The sequence below is a fragment of the Leptonychotes weddellii genome, chromosome 7 (genome assembly GCF_054177405.1).
Source record: "Leptonychotes weddellii isolate Sample4059 chromosome 7, ASM5417740v2, whole genome shotgun sequence".
Classification (NCBI taxonomy): domain Eukaryota; kingdom Metazoa; phylum Chordata; class Mammalia; order Carnivora; family Phocidae; genus Leptonychotes; species Leptonychotes weddellii.
The window spans coordinates 120,434,351-120,449,910 of NC_138375.1; the positions used below are offsets into that span (position 1 = coordinate 120,434,351).

General features: G+C 39.8%; 1 protein-coding gene across 1 annotated transcript in view; it reads right to left on the reverse strand.

Annotated features, from left to right (window-relative positions):
• Positions 1-4,321, reverse strand: part of CCDC192 (coiled-coil domain containing 192) — a 193,085-nt gene extending 188,764 nt beyond the window's left edge. The window contains exons 1-3 of the mRNA XM_081825621.1: positions 4,250-4,321; positions 3,305-3,366; positions 3,148-3,199 (exon numbers count right to left, since the gene is read on the reverse strand). Of these exons, the coding sequence (XP_081681747.1) occupies positions 3,148-3,199; positions 3,305-3,366; positions 4,250-4,321 (186 nt within the window). The remainder of the gene's footprint in view (positions 1-3,147; positions 3,200-3,304; positions 3,367-4,249) is intronic.
• Positions 4,322-15,560: the final 11,239 nt, after the last annotated feature.

Genomic DNA, 15,560 nt, shown 5'->3' on the forward strand with positions numbered 1-15,560 from the left:
TGACAAAATACCTGCTTCCTGTAAACATAATACTATATCATACTAAGTATTAAAAGAACAGAATTTATACAGTTTGACACAATTTAAGGCATTGCTTGCCCTCCCCAGTTTATCAAATGCAAAAGTCTTTCAGCTACTTTAAGGTCGTTTTGGAGAGCTGACTTTCTATGTAGTGTGCTTCATATTTTTGGCACCTAAGATAATGATTCTTTAATGAAATCATCACTAAATTGCAACTTGAAAGCTAAGGGTTTATGAGGTTTTATAATAAGCTTAGTTTTGCACAACGAGCGAACTACTTCATACATATTCTAGCATTAATGAATTCACACCCACATGCTCACTTTTGGAGGATGTCACATAACCAGTGACATCACATGTTTTACATGATTCATCTCTGTGTGTCAGAGCTGGGCAGGAATCGTTCAGAGGGAGAAATCCTGAGCCAGGTATCCGGTTCAGGTCAAGCCTCCTTGCAATAGAATTTTTATTTCCTCAACAGCTTCAAATGAGATGATTTATATGCACTCCAACAGGCCCAGAAGAATAGGGTGCAGATAAACAGGGACAACCTGGCACCTGAGATGTGGATCTCATCATAGTGAGACTAACACCTCATTATCCCAGAATGTTCCTACTACTGGGGCACACATATTCCTTGGTCACTCAGTAGCTGAATTCTATCCCAACCCCCCCAAATCTCAATTTCTTAATTTCTAACGTGGTAATAATTACAATGAAAGTATCAATATGAGAGTGGTGATTCTGAAACCCCCCAGCCATCTGCTGCTGTAAGGAATCGGACGGACATCCTCTGTCAATCACCTAGGGCCATGCCTGGGGCTCAGTCCATTTGTTCTATTTCAAACAATAATGACTGAGTGCTGTTTTGCTATCAGAGACCCTGCCCGTGGACACAGAGATGAACAAAGAAAGGCACGTTCTCCCTCTAAGAATGTAGTTTACCAAGAGAGTCCAAAAATTGAGGTACTATTCAGGGAACAGTATAATGAAGACAAATAGGAAACCACCATCTCCGGATAGGAGGAGAATGTTTCGCTATGCGTGGGTGGTCGAGACATCTTCACAGAATTAAACAGATTTCATCCTTCAATTTCAATGTCTTCTGCTAAAGCAAACAGCCACTGTTTACAAGAGGCACCTGAGATGCACCTGCAAGCTGGTATGTACCTCATGGTACATAGCAGAATTGGCTCTGACAAGTGACCATTCCAAGAGCTGCAAGATCTGAAAGGCAACGTGTGATGAGCAGACAGCACTAATTGTGGATGTCTTATGGCCTTGAGGTCTCTAATTCTAACCTCCTCCAGCTAAATGTATTCTTTTAGAAATGTAAAAACACAGTAGAACACAGCAGAACCAGCTACTTGCAGCCCCAGGGCTCCCAACTGTCTTAAATGTAAATTGAAAGCAGTAGATTCTGAACTCCAGGAAGCTAATTGGGAGCCCTGGGCAGAAATCCTAAATGTGGTAATTGGCGCCTGTCCTTTTCAGTGTCATACGCAGCCAACTAGAGAGTTACCTCTAGGGTGCTAATTGATTAGCGTTGTTAGAGGGAAAGGCAGTAAACGGAGACTGGTGAGCTGAAGTCTCTCATTTCCAAAACTGCCATTTAACTGCTAATCCAAGGGTTCTAAGAGTAGAAAAAGATGTTTTCATATGGTATTGGTGAGTGATACTTTCTCTTTGGACAACAGAATTCTAAGTAGCTCCAACATGCGTATTAAAAATCTTCATTATTAGGCTTTTTTTTTTTCCAGCTGAAAAAAAGCAATGTAAGATTAAATGATCACTACCGTTAGCAAGTAGATTTTTAATAAAATTCATGTTCTACGAGTCTAAGCTGGTCTCCCTTGACTTCTGTTTCTTTAACAAAACCCTCCTCCTGAAGATAATTATGGATTTGAGGGATACGTCCAGGCTATCTGGGGCCAGGTTAAGTGAATGTAACTTAGAAAAGAGATGTTAATGTTTTTGAAAAAGTAACGGCAGGAGTGGGCTTCTGGATATGCGCTTCACTAGATCAGTTGTTCTTAGCTGATGATGCTGAGATGGGACAGGAGTAGTAGGGCAGAGCTGCTGAATCCAGAAAGAAATCGAGAAATCCAAGAGCAAGGTCCCCGGGCCCACAGGGGAGCCCATTTGAATGCTATCGATTCCAAATAACTATACTCCAGTGCACTGGTAGGTACTTTACCAACCATTTTCACATCCCAAACATCGTATTTGAAGTAGACTATTAAAGCTCATCATCCTGATTTTATAGATGAAATATAAGACCCTGAGAGTTTAAATGACTTGGTTATGGTCACCCAGCTTGGAGGTGGGACACTTGGGCCTGATTCCTAGTCCTGTGATCTTTCTTCTATACCATACTGCCTGTACATTAGAGCTGAGGTTGTTCCAGAAATGTCCATGGTGGAGTCCAAGGGGATCCTTACTAAAACTGAATCAAGGGTGTACAGATAGCTTTTTTTTTCTTTAAGGGAAATTCTCAAATTCTCTTATAAACGTGGAGGACTAATATAATGAGCTCCCGTGTCCCCATCCCGCAGCCGCAACGTTTCTCAACAGCCTTCACATTTGCTATCCGAGGCCTAGACAGGTACTAGATGAGGCTCGGGGAAAAAGAACCTAGATGTCCCAGGGCATAAGAGAGCTCACGGAAGAGACAAGCTCTCAAAGGTCAGAACTAGGTATGTCATCAACCAACTAGAAAGAGCATGAACTGGAAATACCTAGAGTAGACTGTGATTTCACCCTTAGCCTAAATAAACTGCATAATGTGATTTACCCAATTGGTACCATGTTTGAATTCCAGAATTTCCTCACATATAAGCAAATACTCTGGAGTAACCAGGATGTCTGTGATATCGTGGGGCCACATCACAGCACACCTAACTTCCCTACTGCCCAATAGTATCACTTAGTTGGCACTCTACCCACTTGGCTGCATGCTACTAGAAAAAAGGATATTCCATGTTCTACTTTTAAAATCTTTACTAATAAAACGTGAAAGCAAAACTATATCAGGAAAATCTCAGCATTAATCAAAGAAGTTACAGTTTTATTAACTATAATGCTTTTAAAAAAAAAAAAAGAATTCACGCAAACTTCATTTCTTACCGGCTTTTTGTTTCTCTGTTGGGTATTTGACTCTAAACGTGCAGACATGGTGCTGAAATAAAGTAAGAGTTTAGAATTCCAAAACTTTATTTCAAGTGTGCACACAGTTGTATACACAGATACACACACACACGTCCCACATCAAATAGATCTTTACACTGTGACATTGAAGATAATTGTCATAAAGTATTTCCTCCAAATGTCAATTTCTGAACTTTTCTAAAGGAAATCAAAACTATGGAATGTAAACTTCACTCAAAGAAGATAGAATAGCTTTTAAAGGTTCTCTTGAGAATAAGCAGTCTGAACAGTACAGTCTGTTCTGAAAACCTGCAAAATCTCTTATGTCAACTAAAAAAAGAAAAAGAAAATGTGGAAGAAAGCCTATCATCCTACTAAACAGCAGACTTGGGGAATTCTTTGTTTCCTACACTGTTTCTCACTCAATCTCTCTTTCTGGGATCATTTCCAGTAGTTTACAAACATGCTGTTATTTATTGCATCTTGAGCCCTCTTAACCCTTTACTTTCTACTTGATTACCCTGACCCCCCCTTTTTTTAATAATGGGTGTTTCTTTTTTTTTTTTAAGATTTTATTTATTTATTTGACAGAGAGAGAGACAGCAAGAGAGGGAATACAAGCAGGGGGAGTGAGAGAGGAAGAAGCAGGCTTCCTGCGGAGCAGGGAGCCCAACATGGGGCTCCATCCTAGGACCCCGGGATCATGACCTGAGCTGAAGGCAAATGCTTAACAACTGAGCCACCCAGGCGCCCCACCCTGATCCCCTCTTTGATGAGGCTGTATTCTCACTGTCTCTCCTCCTGTGTTTTGTTAAGGCAGCTCTCCATCCAGACTCTCACAAGCACTATTCCACATAAACTGCCCTTAATTCATCAGCGATCTCCACATCACTGTATTTAGTGATCATTTGTCACATCTCACCTTACTTGACAGCTTTTGACATGATTTATCGCTTCCTCCTTGACAGGCTCTCTGCACTTGGCTCCAGGACGTCCTAAGTGCCCAGGTTTTCTTCCTGTCCCACCCGCTGCTCCCTCTCAGTTTCCTTTGATGGTTCTTTCTCTCTCCCTGCGCTCTCACCTTTGGCATGCTCCAAGGCTTCCTCTCTTCTCTATTCATATCCACTCCGTTGGTAATGTCATCCAACCTCATGGCTTTAAATTCATCAATATGCTGATCACTGCCAAGTACGCATTTCCAGACTTCTCCCTTGAATTCCAGATTCGTTCATGCAATTGCTTACTTGACATCCCCACTGGGATGTCTAATAGATATCTCAGTTTCACCATTTCCAAACCTAACCCCTAATTCATACCCCCAATTTTCTGCTTGCAGTCTTCCCCTTCTCAGTTGATGATGACAGCATCCTTCCACTCACTCAGGCTGACACCTTGACTCCTTTTTTTGTCTCAGAATCCATATCCAATCCAACAGGAAACTCTTGGCTCTACAGCAAAATATATCCCATATCTGGCCAACTCTCACCATCTTCACTGCTAACACCCTGGTCCAAGCCTCAGACTACCATCAGCTTGTGCCTGGAATGGCATTAACCTCCTAAATGGTGCTCTCTGCTTCCATCTTTGCCCACTACATTCTCTTTTCAGTACATCTACCATAATAAAAATTATGTCACTCCTCTGCTCAAAACCCTCCAGTAAGGGATCTCATTTCACACAGAATAAAAGCTGAAACCCGTATAATGGCATATGAGGTCCACCTCATTCACCCTTCCCATCCATTGTAGAACTCCATCCCACTCCCTACTTTCTCTTCCCATACAACTCCTTATATAGACTCTCCTGTCAAGTCCTAATGCGAGGAACATGTACTCCATACTTGTCTGCTTGACTCTTTTCCACTCCCTTCTTGTCTTTGTTCAAATATCTTTTCTCAGTGAGGCCTACCATATGCACCCTCCTTTAAAATTGACCTCTCAGGGCACCTGGGTGGCTCAGTGGGTTGAGCATCCAATTCTTGATTTCAACTCAGGACATGATCTCAGGGTCATGAGATTGAGCCCCGAGTCCAGCTCCACGCTCAGCAGGGAGTCTGCTTGAGATTCTGTCTCTCTCCCCTTCCCTCTGTCCCTCCCCCCACTTGAGTGTGCTCTCTCTCTCTCTCTCTCTCTAAAATAAATAAGAAAATCTTTTTAAAAAATTAAATTGACCTCCCCACCCTCTATCTATCCTCATGACCTTGCTTAATTTTTCTTTGCTATACTTACCACCTTCTAGCATACTACGGAATTTGCTTATTAATTATATTTATCATGTTTCCTCCCAACTGAAAATGCAAACTTCTTGAAGATAGGGAGTTTTTCTATTATTATTTTATTACCCTTTCCTTGGCATCTTGAATAAGGCTATAAATGGTCAATAAATATTTTTTAACGAATGAATGAATAAATGGATGATTTAGTAACACCCCAATCCTAACGTCTTATTCTTCTGCCTGCCAACCAATAAGCCTTGCTTTAAAATCCCAGGGTACTTTTATTATTTTCTATCCTACTATCTCCCTAATGAATGTATTATTTTATTTCCATGTTATTGTGCATGTCTTTCACTTTTCAAAAACCTTAAAACCTTTTAAAATGTTCACAAAGTAATCAGTGACTATTGAACAAAATTAATTAGATTCCCACTCAGTGGAGGGACATGCTGGGGTTCTGAGGGAGGTAATTGCTCTTCTCGCATCATACCAAATCAGCAAAAACCAGTATTTTGGTGCTTTCTACTTGACAGTACCTCTTTATCACGAAATGGAAAACAAACTTTGTCATCATGTTGCTGGACAAAACAACAAATGGTTTTGAAAGACCTTAATAAGCTGCCCCCTCTTACCATCTAACTAATTTTATCTTCTATGAGTACATCTCACAAACGTGATATTCTTCTCAAACTGTATTACCCAGTGATCCCAGACTATGTGTTTATCCTTTTCTTTGGTTGTTTCCTCTGACAAGAATGCTCTCGCTCTCTTCTACGTTTGTTAAAATCCTACCTATTCTTCACACCATGACTCAAACTCTGCCTTTTCTTGAAGCTTCTTTGATCCTACAGGTCAAAAGTGTTTCTTGCCTCTGTGTCCAAAGCAGTGTATGTATGTCTGTCTCTTATTACAGCCCTGATTACATTTCATCATGTAAATAATTATCTATTGACCTATGTTTTTGCACTCCTCAGTGATACCTCCTAGAGGACAAGGACTATCTTTGTTTTTTATTCACCCAGTGATATACCACACAAGAAATTAATACACGGTCACTGTATGAAGCCCAACAAAAAAATACAAAAAGCTGTGGGTACGGTACCCTTATGTGCATATTCAGATGCGCCACAAATGTACAAGAGAAAGTACTATTTGAAAGCACCTTCTTTTAATAATGCCTGAAACAAAACTACTGATTTAAAAGTGAAGGAGCTTTGGCTGCCTGACAATAATATTTAAAGGTCATGAGTCATGGCCTCAGAGTAACCATAGCTACTCAGCATACACAGTACAAGTCATGTTTGTAGCATAACTCAGGAGAAAGCCTATTAGCCTTGAGAGAGAGAAAAATGAGAATTAACAAATGTATTTATGAAGCTTGTTTTTATTGTGGTGGTTTTGTTTTACTTCAGGGTTCATGGAAAAACTGAGAAAATCCTTTAAATTTCTATCAGCAGGGAGTATTAATAGGACATTTCAGCTTTACAGTCATTTTTTTCCTCAGTAAGTGACAAGAACATAAATATTTCCTTCCTTTCAGTGACGTATCTATCTGTTTTCCAAACTTTTACCCTGTGTTTTTTTACGGGGGTAGTAATCAGTTACCACTTAGTTCGTATGAATGGAAGACTTTAATAAAACTGGCTTGGAAATACAGCTCTTGAGCACCCAATTCTTATGGGAAAGAATTTCCTGGGAAAATACCTTCTCTATTCCCTAGGTTAATCACATCCAAGGCCTAACCCTCTTTTCTTAGACCAACAGAGGACCAAATTCCCATTTGGTTTCTATAAACTGTAGAGAAGATCTGTCTCAAGGGCATGAGAAGAGAAGAAGGACGGAAAGAAAAGTAGGTCCCAGGCACATGGGACCAGTTTGCTCCTGCGTAGAAATGAAGGAGCTGAACTGAACCCACCTAAGGGTTAGCCAGGGTAGTATGTACTCGCTGTGTTCAAGCTCACAGCCCTGCTCTCTACTTGCACGGAACGCTCAGTTCCATATACCAGGAGAACAAAAACACCAGTGATAATTTGCAGCGAGAGCACAGTCCTGCTTTTCACTTGGCTTCCCTGCTGGTTGTACACCGGGCTATTTATTTAAAGTTGTTAATCACAGGGCATTTTCTCTTCATTCGGTAACATTATGTTCACCTCTCTGATTGTCAGCACATTGACATATTATCTCTTTAGATGCTGTGTTCAGGGAAACTAAAAGAAAATGAGTGTTTGCTAAATTTCATTTTCTTTAACAGACATAAGACTCCCTCCCTCCCAAAGACTATTAATCTTTTGAAGGTCACAGACCCTTTGCACATAGAAACAACATCTCACATAAGGTTTTGGGGTATTTGTGAATTTCCCACAGCATCTTTGGACCGTAGACCCAAGGTGAAAATCAAATAAAAACAAGGCCCACACATTTCATGTAATGAAAATATATTTTAAAGCCTAACTAAGCAGAGCTATAGTGTACGTATCACAGGACACCACCCATCACAATCTAGCTCTTTCTACAGAGGAGGTTATGGTCGTCTCCTATTCCAGGCTTAAAAGAAAATGCTAAGTGGCAGGTATTTCTACATTTGAAGGGAAAATGCGTATCGTGCCTACTTGTGAACTTCCCTGTGATTAACCGTAGATCAATTATAGAGGTGAATTTTACTTCCATGTTTGTAGCCAGAGTTGATTTGGGTTTTTATTTGAGGAAAGTTGGAATGACCTAGCTTCTTTTGTGGATATCTCCCGGCAAGGAAGTGGTGAAGGTGACATTTCATAACAATGGTTCTAATAACCTTCAGCCTTCCCTCCCCATGCCAATAAAATGGTTGGGGTGAGTATGTGATTTTGAGAAGAGCAAGTAAGGGACATTTTATTCATTCAACAAGTATTTATTGAACACCTATTGTGTATGAGACCCTGCCCTATGGAAGCACCATTCAAAGAAAGGGGTCATTTTCCAGGATAAGGTGAAAAGTCTGTTTGATGTTTTCCCCCAGACGTTAAAGAAAGGTTTTCTTTGAAGCACTCAGTAAAGTCTCCTTCATCTAGAAATTCCCACAAATTCTTTTGAGACAGAAGGAGCTGGGAACTCACCTGATTCTCTCTGGGGTTTCAGACCCTGGGGCCACAGATTTCTTGCTATAACATTCTCCCATCTCAAGTCAGGCCCACTGGTGTACCCCATCCATGGGACAGACATCAACTCTCCCCATTCCTTAGCTTCAGAATCCCTGTGGACTGTTCTACTGTTCCCTGTTGCTAGGCAACCACAATGGTTGTGGGAAGAACAGTTACTTCCCAAGGGGAAAAAAATCTCAATTACAAAGCCACAGTAACCCTTCAAAACATCTCACAAATCAGATCCAGGCATGAGTATTCAGGAAGAATCACCACATATTCATCATTTCTGGAAAATGCATTCAAAGCAGGCCAGAAGCAGTGGTTTTGTGCTCAAGCCATGGCTTGCTTGCATCTAGAACCAGGGCTGACAGTCACACTCCTTGTCTAAGAGGGGCGCATCCACAGAAACGGGTTGGTTTGCAGGATGGCAGTAGTTTTCGCCCCAGACTCCACCTCCTTGTGATGATCTTCTTTCCCGGGGACCCCCAGACTCTAAGATTCCACCTCGCCACATTCTGACAAAGGCTTCTTTTCCTGGTGCAGGATGGCAGAGGCGGTAAATTGTGCCCGGTGAGCATTCTGTTCAGTGTCACAACTCATCTGCACCACTGCTCCTTCTTCCCTTCGCTTGTCCAAAGACGTCAGCCACTTTCTTCCAGCCAGTTGCTGTATCTCTCCTTGGATGTGTTTGTGGTGCCGGGTCAGCCTGTATGCACTGCACTTCTTGCCAGAGCAGGAAGTGCATGTAGGACTTCCGCAGTCTACAGATGGGAATCACTTCTGGGTTTGGATTCTTTCCATCCTAAGCTCACCCAAACCTGATCACATAGCCCATCCCAAAAGAACTTAGGTTGGAATGACAGCAATTTTTCTAATCACAGAATTTGTTTCTAGGGATAGAGCATATTAGATCAAGTGACTGCAAAATCAGTGGGCAAGTTTGGAACTTATCAGTTCAAGAGTATAATTAGCATTTACTTCTACAATAAGATTTTAAGTCACCTCGATCCTTAGTTTAAAGAAAACAAAACCAAACCTATGAGTAAAGTTATGAACTGTGGAGCAGTTGGTGTTCTGGGTGGAAAAATCCCCACTAACTAGGTAGGTGTGGAAGTACAAAGATTGGGTATTGGTCTCACATCTAGTTAGTAGCCTCTGGAATTCAGGAAATCATCTCACCTCTCTATGCCTTAGGTCTTTTATTTCTAAAAGACTTACTTGAGTTGTTTCTGTCAACCCTTCCAACTCTAACATTCTGTTCTGTTTCCTTACCCCTTCTTATTAAAAAAAAAAAAACCCACAGAGTAGATTATACTTTAGTGCATTTTAGAGGAATGTGCAGATGTTCGACATGTAGTTGGTTCATAACAACTTATGAAAAAAAGGTCATCTCAATAATGGCTGGGGAAAGGCAGCGTAAGCACTAATTATTTATAATGGTTATTAATCTTATCTTACATCTCACTGATCAAAAAGAGAGGCGGGGAGATATGGCTGGTCCAAAAACAGACTTTCAGAAAGTCCTTGAAAAACAAAGTGACTTTTCCACTGTTAATCCTCCTTAAATGAATATTACCAAAGGATTTCAGAAGGAGGTGGTGAAGAAATTAGCAGGTTTATTGAAGACATATTGGTCTGCAGAATTCTTGGCTGACCAGGCTAAATAATGAAATAAATGATACTATTTTTTTATGATTAAGTTAAAGAAAAGTCCTTATGCATGAAAATAATTGAAATCGTCTTGTTTTTAAAAGCTGGACTGAATTTAAAAAAAAAAAAAACAACTACAAGTCTGCCCTCTAGTTTAAAGGACAAAGGGGGTGTTTCAACAAAACTTCTAGAAATATATATAAATCATTGATACCTCCACCATTAACAATATTTTAAACTAAAAAAACTGTAAGCTCATCAGGGCTCTTGTAGACTACTACATACAATTTGCAAAATCACTTGTGATCTGTCAAAAATGCATCTTTTCTGAGAATCACAAATCACATATATGCATACAACAAGGAAGAATCTTAATGAATATACATACTTCATGTGCTCTTGTGCTAATGTTTATCAGGAAGCCGTATCAAACCTCAATGAGTAAGTATCAGTAAGACCAGAAAGGAGAGTAAAAGAGGAAACATAGCAATGAGGGAAGAGTAAGAACAGACAGTAGATTTACAATGAAGTAGTGCAGCTGAAGAGAGAGAAAGCCACAGTGGAGGTCTTTACAGTCCCTTTGGCCTTCATCTATCCACTCACTTTTAATTGTTTATTCAATTATTCACCAAATATGTTTTTGAAAACCCATTGTGAACTAGGCGTGGTGCTAGGCATGAAGGAAATTAACACTGTCCCTCTTCTCATGGAGCTGATCATTCTATCAAATTTATCGTTCTAGCAGGCATGAATGTTCTATTGGGAAAAGAGTCAATGAAGCAGATCTTGGATTTCCAAAGGGCTCTTCTAACTTAACAGATCCCAAGCATCAAAAAGAATAAATAAATAAAAGCAAACAGAAATACCTCGTAGGTATTCCTCCTGCAGTGATACAATCCTGTGGAGGCAAATGGCTGCTTTCACAGAGTTGACCTAGGGAAGTTCACTAAGCTTTCACTGTGATGGACCCAAGGTGACTGTGCCCATGTCTGAGAGTCTGGTGTGTCTATGCTCGGGGAAGACCAGAGGGGAAGGAGAAGTGAGATAAACACCAAAGGAATATCGCACAAACCAGTACACGTCAGTCCATGAAACACAATAACCAAAACTTCTTTCTACTGATTGCAAAGGCTTTCCTTCTGTTTCTCTCAAGAGTTAGCTCTATTGTCCTTGTTTTTTGTGACCTCTTCACCGTCTGCTGATTGCTTGACACAGTGGGTCTAATTATCTCTAGGCTTCCAACCTGTTTTAATGGAGGGGGATGTTTATCTGTGTGAGCAGAAAGACTTGTCTACCACTTGATCCTAAAGTCTTTTCTCAGGAAACAGAGGGAATAAAATTGAAATCCGTTAATTGATAAGTAGGAATGTAAACTTTTCATTTATGGATTTTTTTATGGCAAGAAGTAAACATTCCTTTTTCCTCCTTACAGTTCTGTACTGCCATGAGTATTTGCCATTTGGGGATGCCAAATAGTCCCAGATTTCCCTGTGGGAGATGCCTTTCTCCTCTCATATTCTCTTCTGAAAGGACAATAAATTCAGGTACTCACCGCCCCCCCACCCAGCATATAACCCAAGATGGAGCAGACCCTGTCCAGACAAAGGGTCTGAACTTGGCTATTCAGCAACTGGATCCTGGGACTTTGAATGTTGGTGGGTTAAGAATGAAAGAAACCAGGGGTACCCGGCTTGTTCAGTTGGTGGAGCATGTGACTTTTGAGCCCCACATTGGGTATAGAGATTACTTAAAAAGTAAAACCTTTAGGGGCGCCTGGGTAGCTCAGTCAGTTAAGCTTCTGCCTTCAGCTCAGGTCATGATCCCAGGGTCCTGGGATTGAGCCCCACATTGGGCTCAGTGGGAAGCCTGCTTCTCCATCTCCCTCTGCCTGCCACTCCCCTGCTTGTGCTCTCTCTCTCTGTCAAATGAATACATAAAATCCTAAAAAAAAAACCATTGAAGGTCTAGTTATCCATTTGCTTATTTATTCCACAAATATTTACTGAGACTCTGCTATGTGACAGGCATTTTTCTAGATGAGGGTGATACAGTGATAAGCCCGACAAAGTTGCTGCTCTTATCAATTTCATATTTTAGTGGGTGAAGGTAACCAAACACATACAGAAGATATTTTCAGACAGGGACGAATGATGTAGAGAAAATAAAACAAGAATATATGACCAGGAGCAGGAGGTAATGTAGGATTGAGGCGGTAAGGAAGGAGGAGAAGGAACAGCCTAGGGACACTTGCAGGGAAAAGTATTCCAGCCAATGGTTAGCACCATCATCATAGAAATACACTAAGTAGTAACATTAAAAGACAAGCAAACGTCTCTTATCTCATGTCCTTCTATGCTCCCTTTCATAGAAAAATTCATCAAGACAGTCGCTTATTTTTCCATCTCTCTTCAACTTCCTCCAACTGAACTTTCATAGTCTCCACTGAAATGACTTTCCCTCAAGTCACCACCAACTCCACCTTGTCACCTCTCCCTTAAATAGCTGCACCTTCGCTCGGCTTTTCCCTGTTATGAGTCCTGCTTCTTAGTCTCTAGAATGGCCTCTTTTGCCTGTCTATTCCTCACCCTAACTGCAGCCTCTGCTGATTTCATGAGCCCCAGTAATACCACCAATTAATTCCCTTTCTCTTTTCACAGCCAGAATTGGCTTTTGCTTCCAACCAATTAAAGCCTAATGTTTGTACTTCCATTTTTCTTTTTTTTTTTGGATTTTTATGCAGGAAACCCAATTGTTTCATTTGAAGCCCAATCTTCATTTATTCTTTTGCTTACATCCATCGCTTTCCTTAAAATCCTTCATGTTTTATCTAATGTTTTGCTACTCTAGGCCCTGTAGAATCTATGTCCTTTGCATCACTATTAAAATTTCTTAGAGATTTGTTAGCTGTAAAATTAAATATAGTTTATCCAAATATTATATTTTCATTGCTTTAATAGTTTTCTTATCCTTTCAATAAAGAAAAAATCTAATTGCAAGTCAGTAAAACCAAGGTGACAGTAGGGAATCCTAAGAAGCCATGTCTCAGAAAAGTCATCTTCACCTGGATTTTCTCATGTCTCACAGCCAATGAATGACCACGTTTTGACGGATACTGTACAGTGAAAGATACTTTCAGTTACAAGTAACAGGAAAGGCAATTCATAGCAGTTAACTCATAAGGGAATTTGCTGGCTCATGTGACTAGAAAGTGCACAGGTTAAAAGTTCTTCAAGGTTAAAAAAAAAAAAAAAAGTTCTTCAAGGTTAATCAGTGATATTATCAGCACATGGTAATCTCTCCAATCTTTCCATCTCGCCAGCCTTCTGTCAACAGGGTTGGCCTCTTCTGAAGGCTTGTTTTCTTCTTGTGTAGAGAATGGCTGCCAATAGTAACTGGGACTGCAGGTGACTTTGTTTATGACAGAGGATAGAGAATCATATTTGATTTCCATAACCTTAGAACAGAAGTCCTATGTTTTGTTCTAACTGGGAGATCCTAAATATCTGGATCACTATGGCTGGAGAAATGCTGATTGACTTAAATCTGAACTATATGTTCTCCCCCAAGTGAAGCACTGTGGGAGCGGGAAAGGATCCATCAGAACCCATCCTTAGTACTCAGAGTAGGATCAATTCCTTTCAAATCCCATGAATACTACATTGTGGGGAAGGATGGAATATTTTTGAGAGCCTCTAAAACTCTCTAATGTAAGTGTATACTTGCATATAATTGGTATATAATTCACATATGTATTTATTATTTGATTTTTTATGATAGAAATTACAGTAATCATATCTTTACTAATATAGGATATTTCCATATAAGTGCTTTTTATATATTTTTTCATATTATCTAGACTAGGAAAATGTTTGATAAGATTAATGTACCTTTTCAACCCTTAAGGTTATTATTTCTCTGTATTTTTACTATTTCTCAGTGAGGTATATACCACCAAGGGAAACAAAAAGTTAAAGAAAAGGTGAGGAGAACACTTAAAATTCTGCTATGAAATATAATTTGAGACTCACGGTCTTAAAACTATGAAGTTAATAAACAGTAACTATCTACTGGTTTATAGATGATTTATTTTTAGAATATAATATTTCTATTTAAAATACTTTGTACTCACTAATCTAATTACATTCATTGAATTACCAATCCCCTTGTAGCTATAGCTTAGAAATTATTTTGAAATTTTTATGTCTAACAATGTGTTTATTTAACTTAGAAGAGACATCCATTTTAATCTCTCTATCCCGAAGAGTGATGAACCTTCATCTTGACCTTCATAAGCCAGTAACAAATGAAAACATCTTGATCAGCCTGAAAATTCACTGAAATCTTCCTTCATATCCTTTTGTATTTCACTGTAGTTCACTTCATTAGTTATTCCTTTATCTTTTCAATTATTCACTGAATTCATTCACTTGATTGACTACTTCCTCTGTGCCAGGCACTCTACTTGGCACTAAATGTATTTGTGTGTGTGTGTGTGTGTGTGTGTTGCTTGCACAAATGGACAAGGGTGTTGAGAGGTTTCTTTACCCTTCCTGAAGTACAAAGAACATTGAAGGTGATGTCAGAAGATTCAGAGTTGGGATAAAGATAGGCGAGAACAGAGATGTGATAAAAGTACACATATTTCCTTTACCAAAGTGCTAATACCAGGCCACTGAATAACAGGAAAGAGTTCTCAACTTCAAATACCAGAGTCTGAACACGACAGACAAGCCACATCTTTAACCTGTAGGTCACATCGTCATCATTATCCTTCGCCAAGAAGACAGCACTTTGGAACTTGATGTGAATGTGAGTTGAAAGCAAATGACCAGTAGGAAAGACAGTCTGCACCATCAGTACTTATTCAATGCAGGGAACGTTTCGCCGTTTTAGAAGTAGTCATCAGCATGAGCCAGCAGTGCGGTGGAGAAATAATTTGTCTTAGAACAGCCCACTTCAGCACAGGGCAGTATTTGATTCACAGACAACTTAGGAAGATTATCCAAAGATCAGTTAATTCTCAATAACCAAAAAGTCTTGAGAAATGTAGTTTCAATTTTGAGGATGAAAATAATTATTAACTACAATCTAAGCCAAAGAGAAGAAATTAGAAACTGAAGATGGTCAGAAACAAGTAAAAAAAAAATTTCAGCAGTCTGACTCCAAAAGTGAAATAGTTTTGTCTGTGTTCTTAGCATCAAGTAGCAACACACTCAACCTATATCACACAGGGCAAAGAACACTCACGATCCACCAGACACGTCTCAACCAGTGAATTATCTTGTCCTTGTAAGACAGTGGTGATTATTTTATTTTTCTAGAAGGTTTGTGGGATACTCGCTAAATCTAAAAGCAATTTAGCATGAGTGTAAACTCCCAAAAACTGGTTAAGGAGAGCTACCTACCTA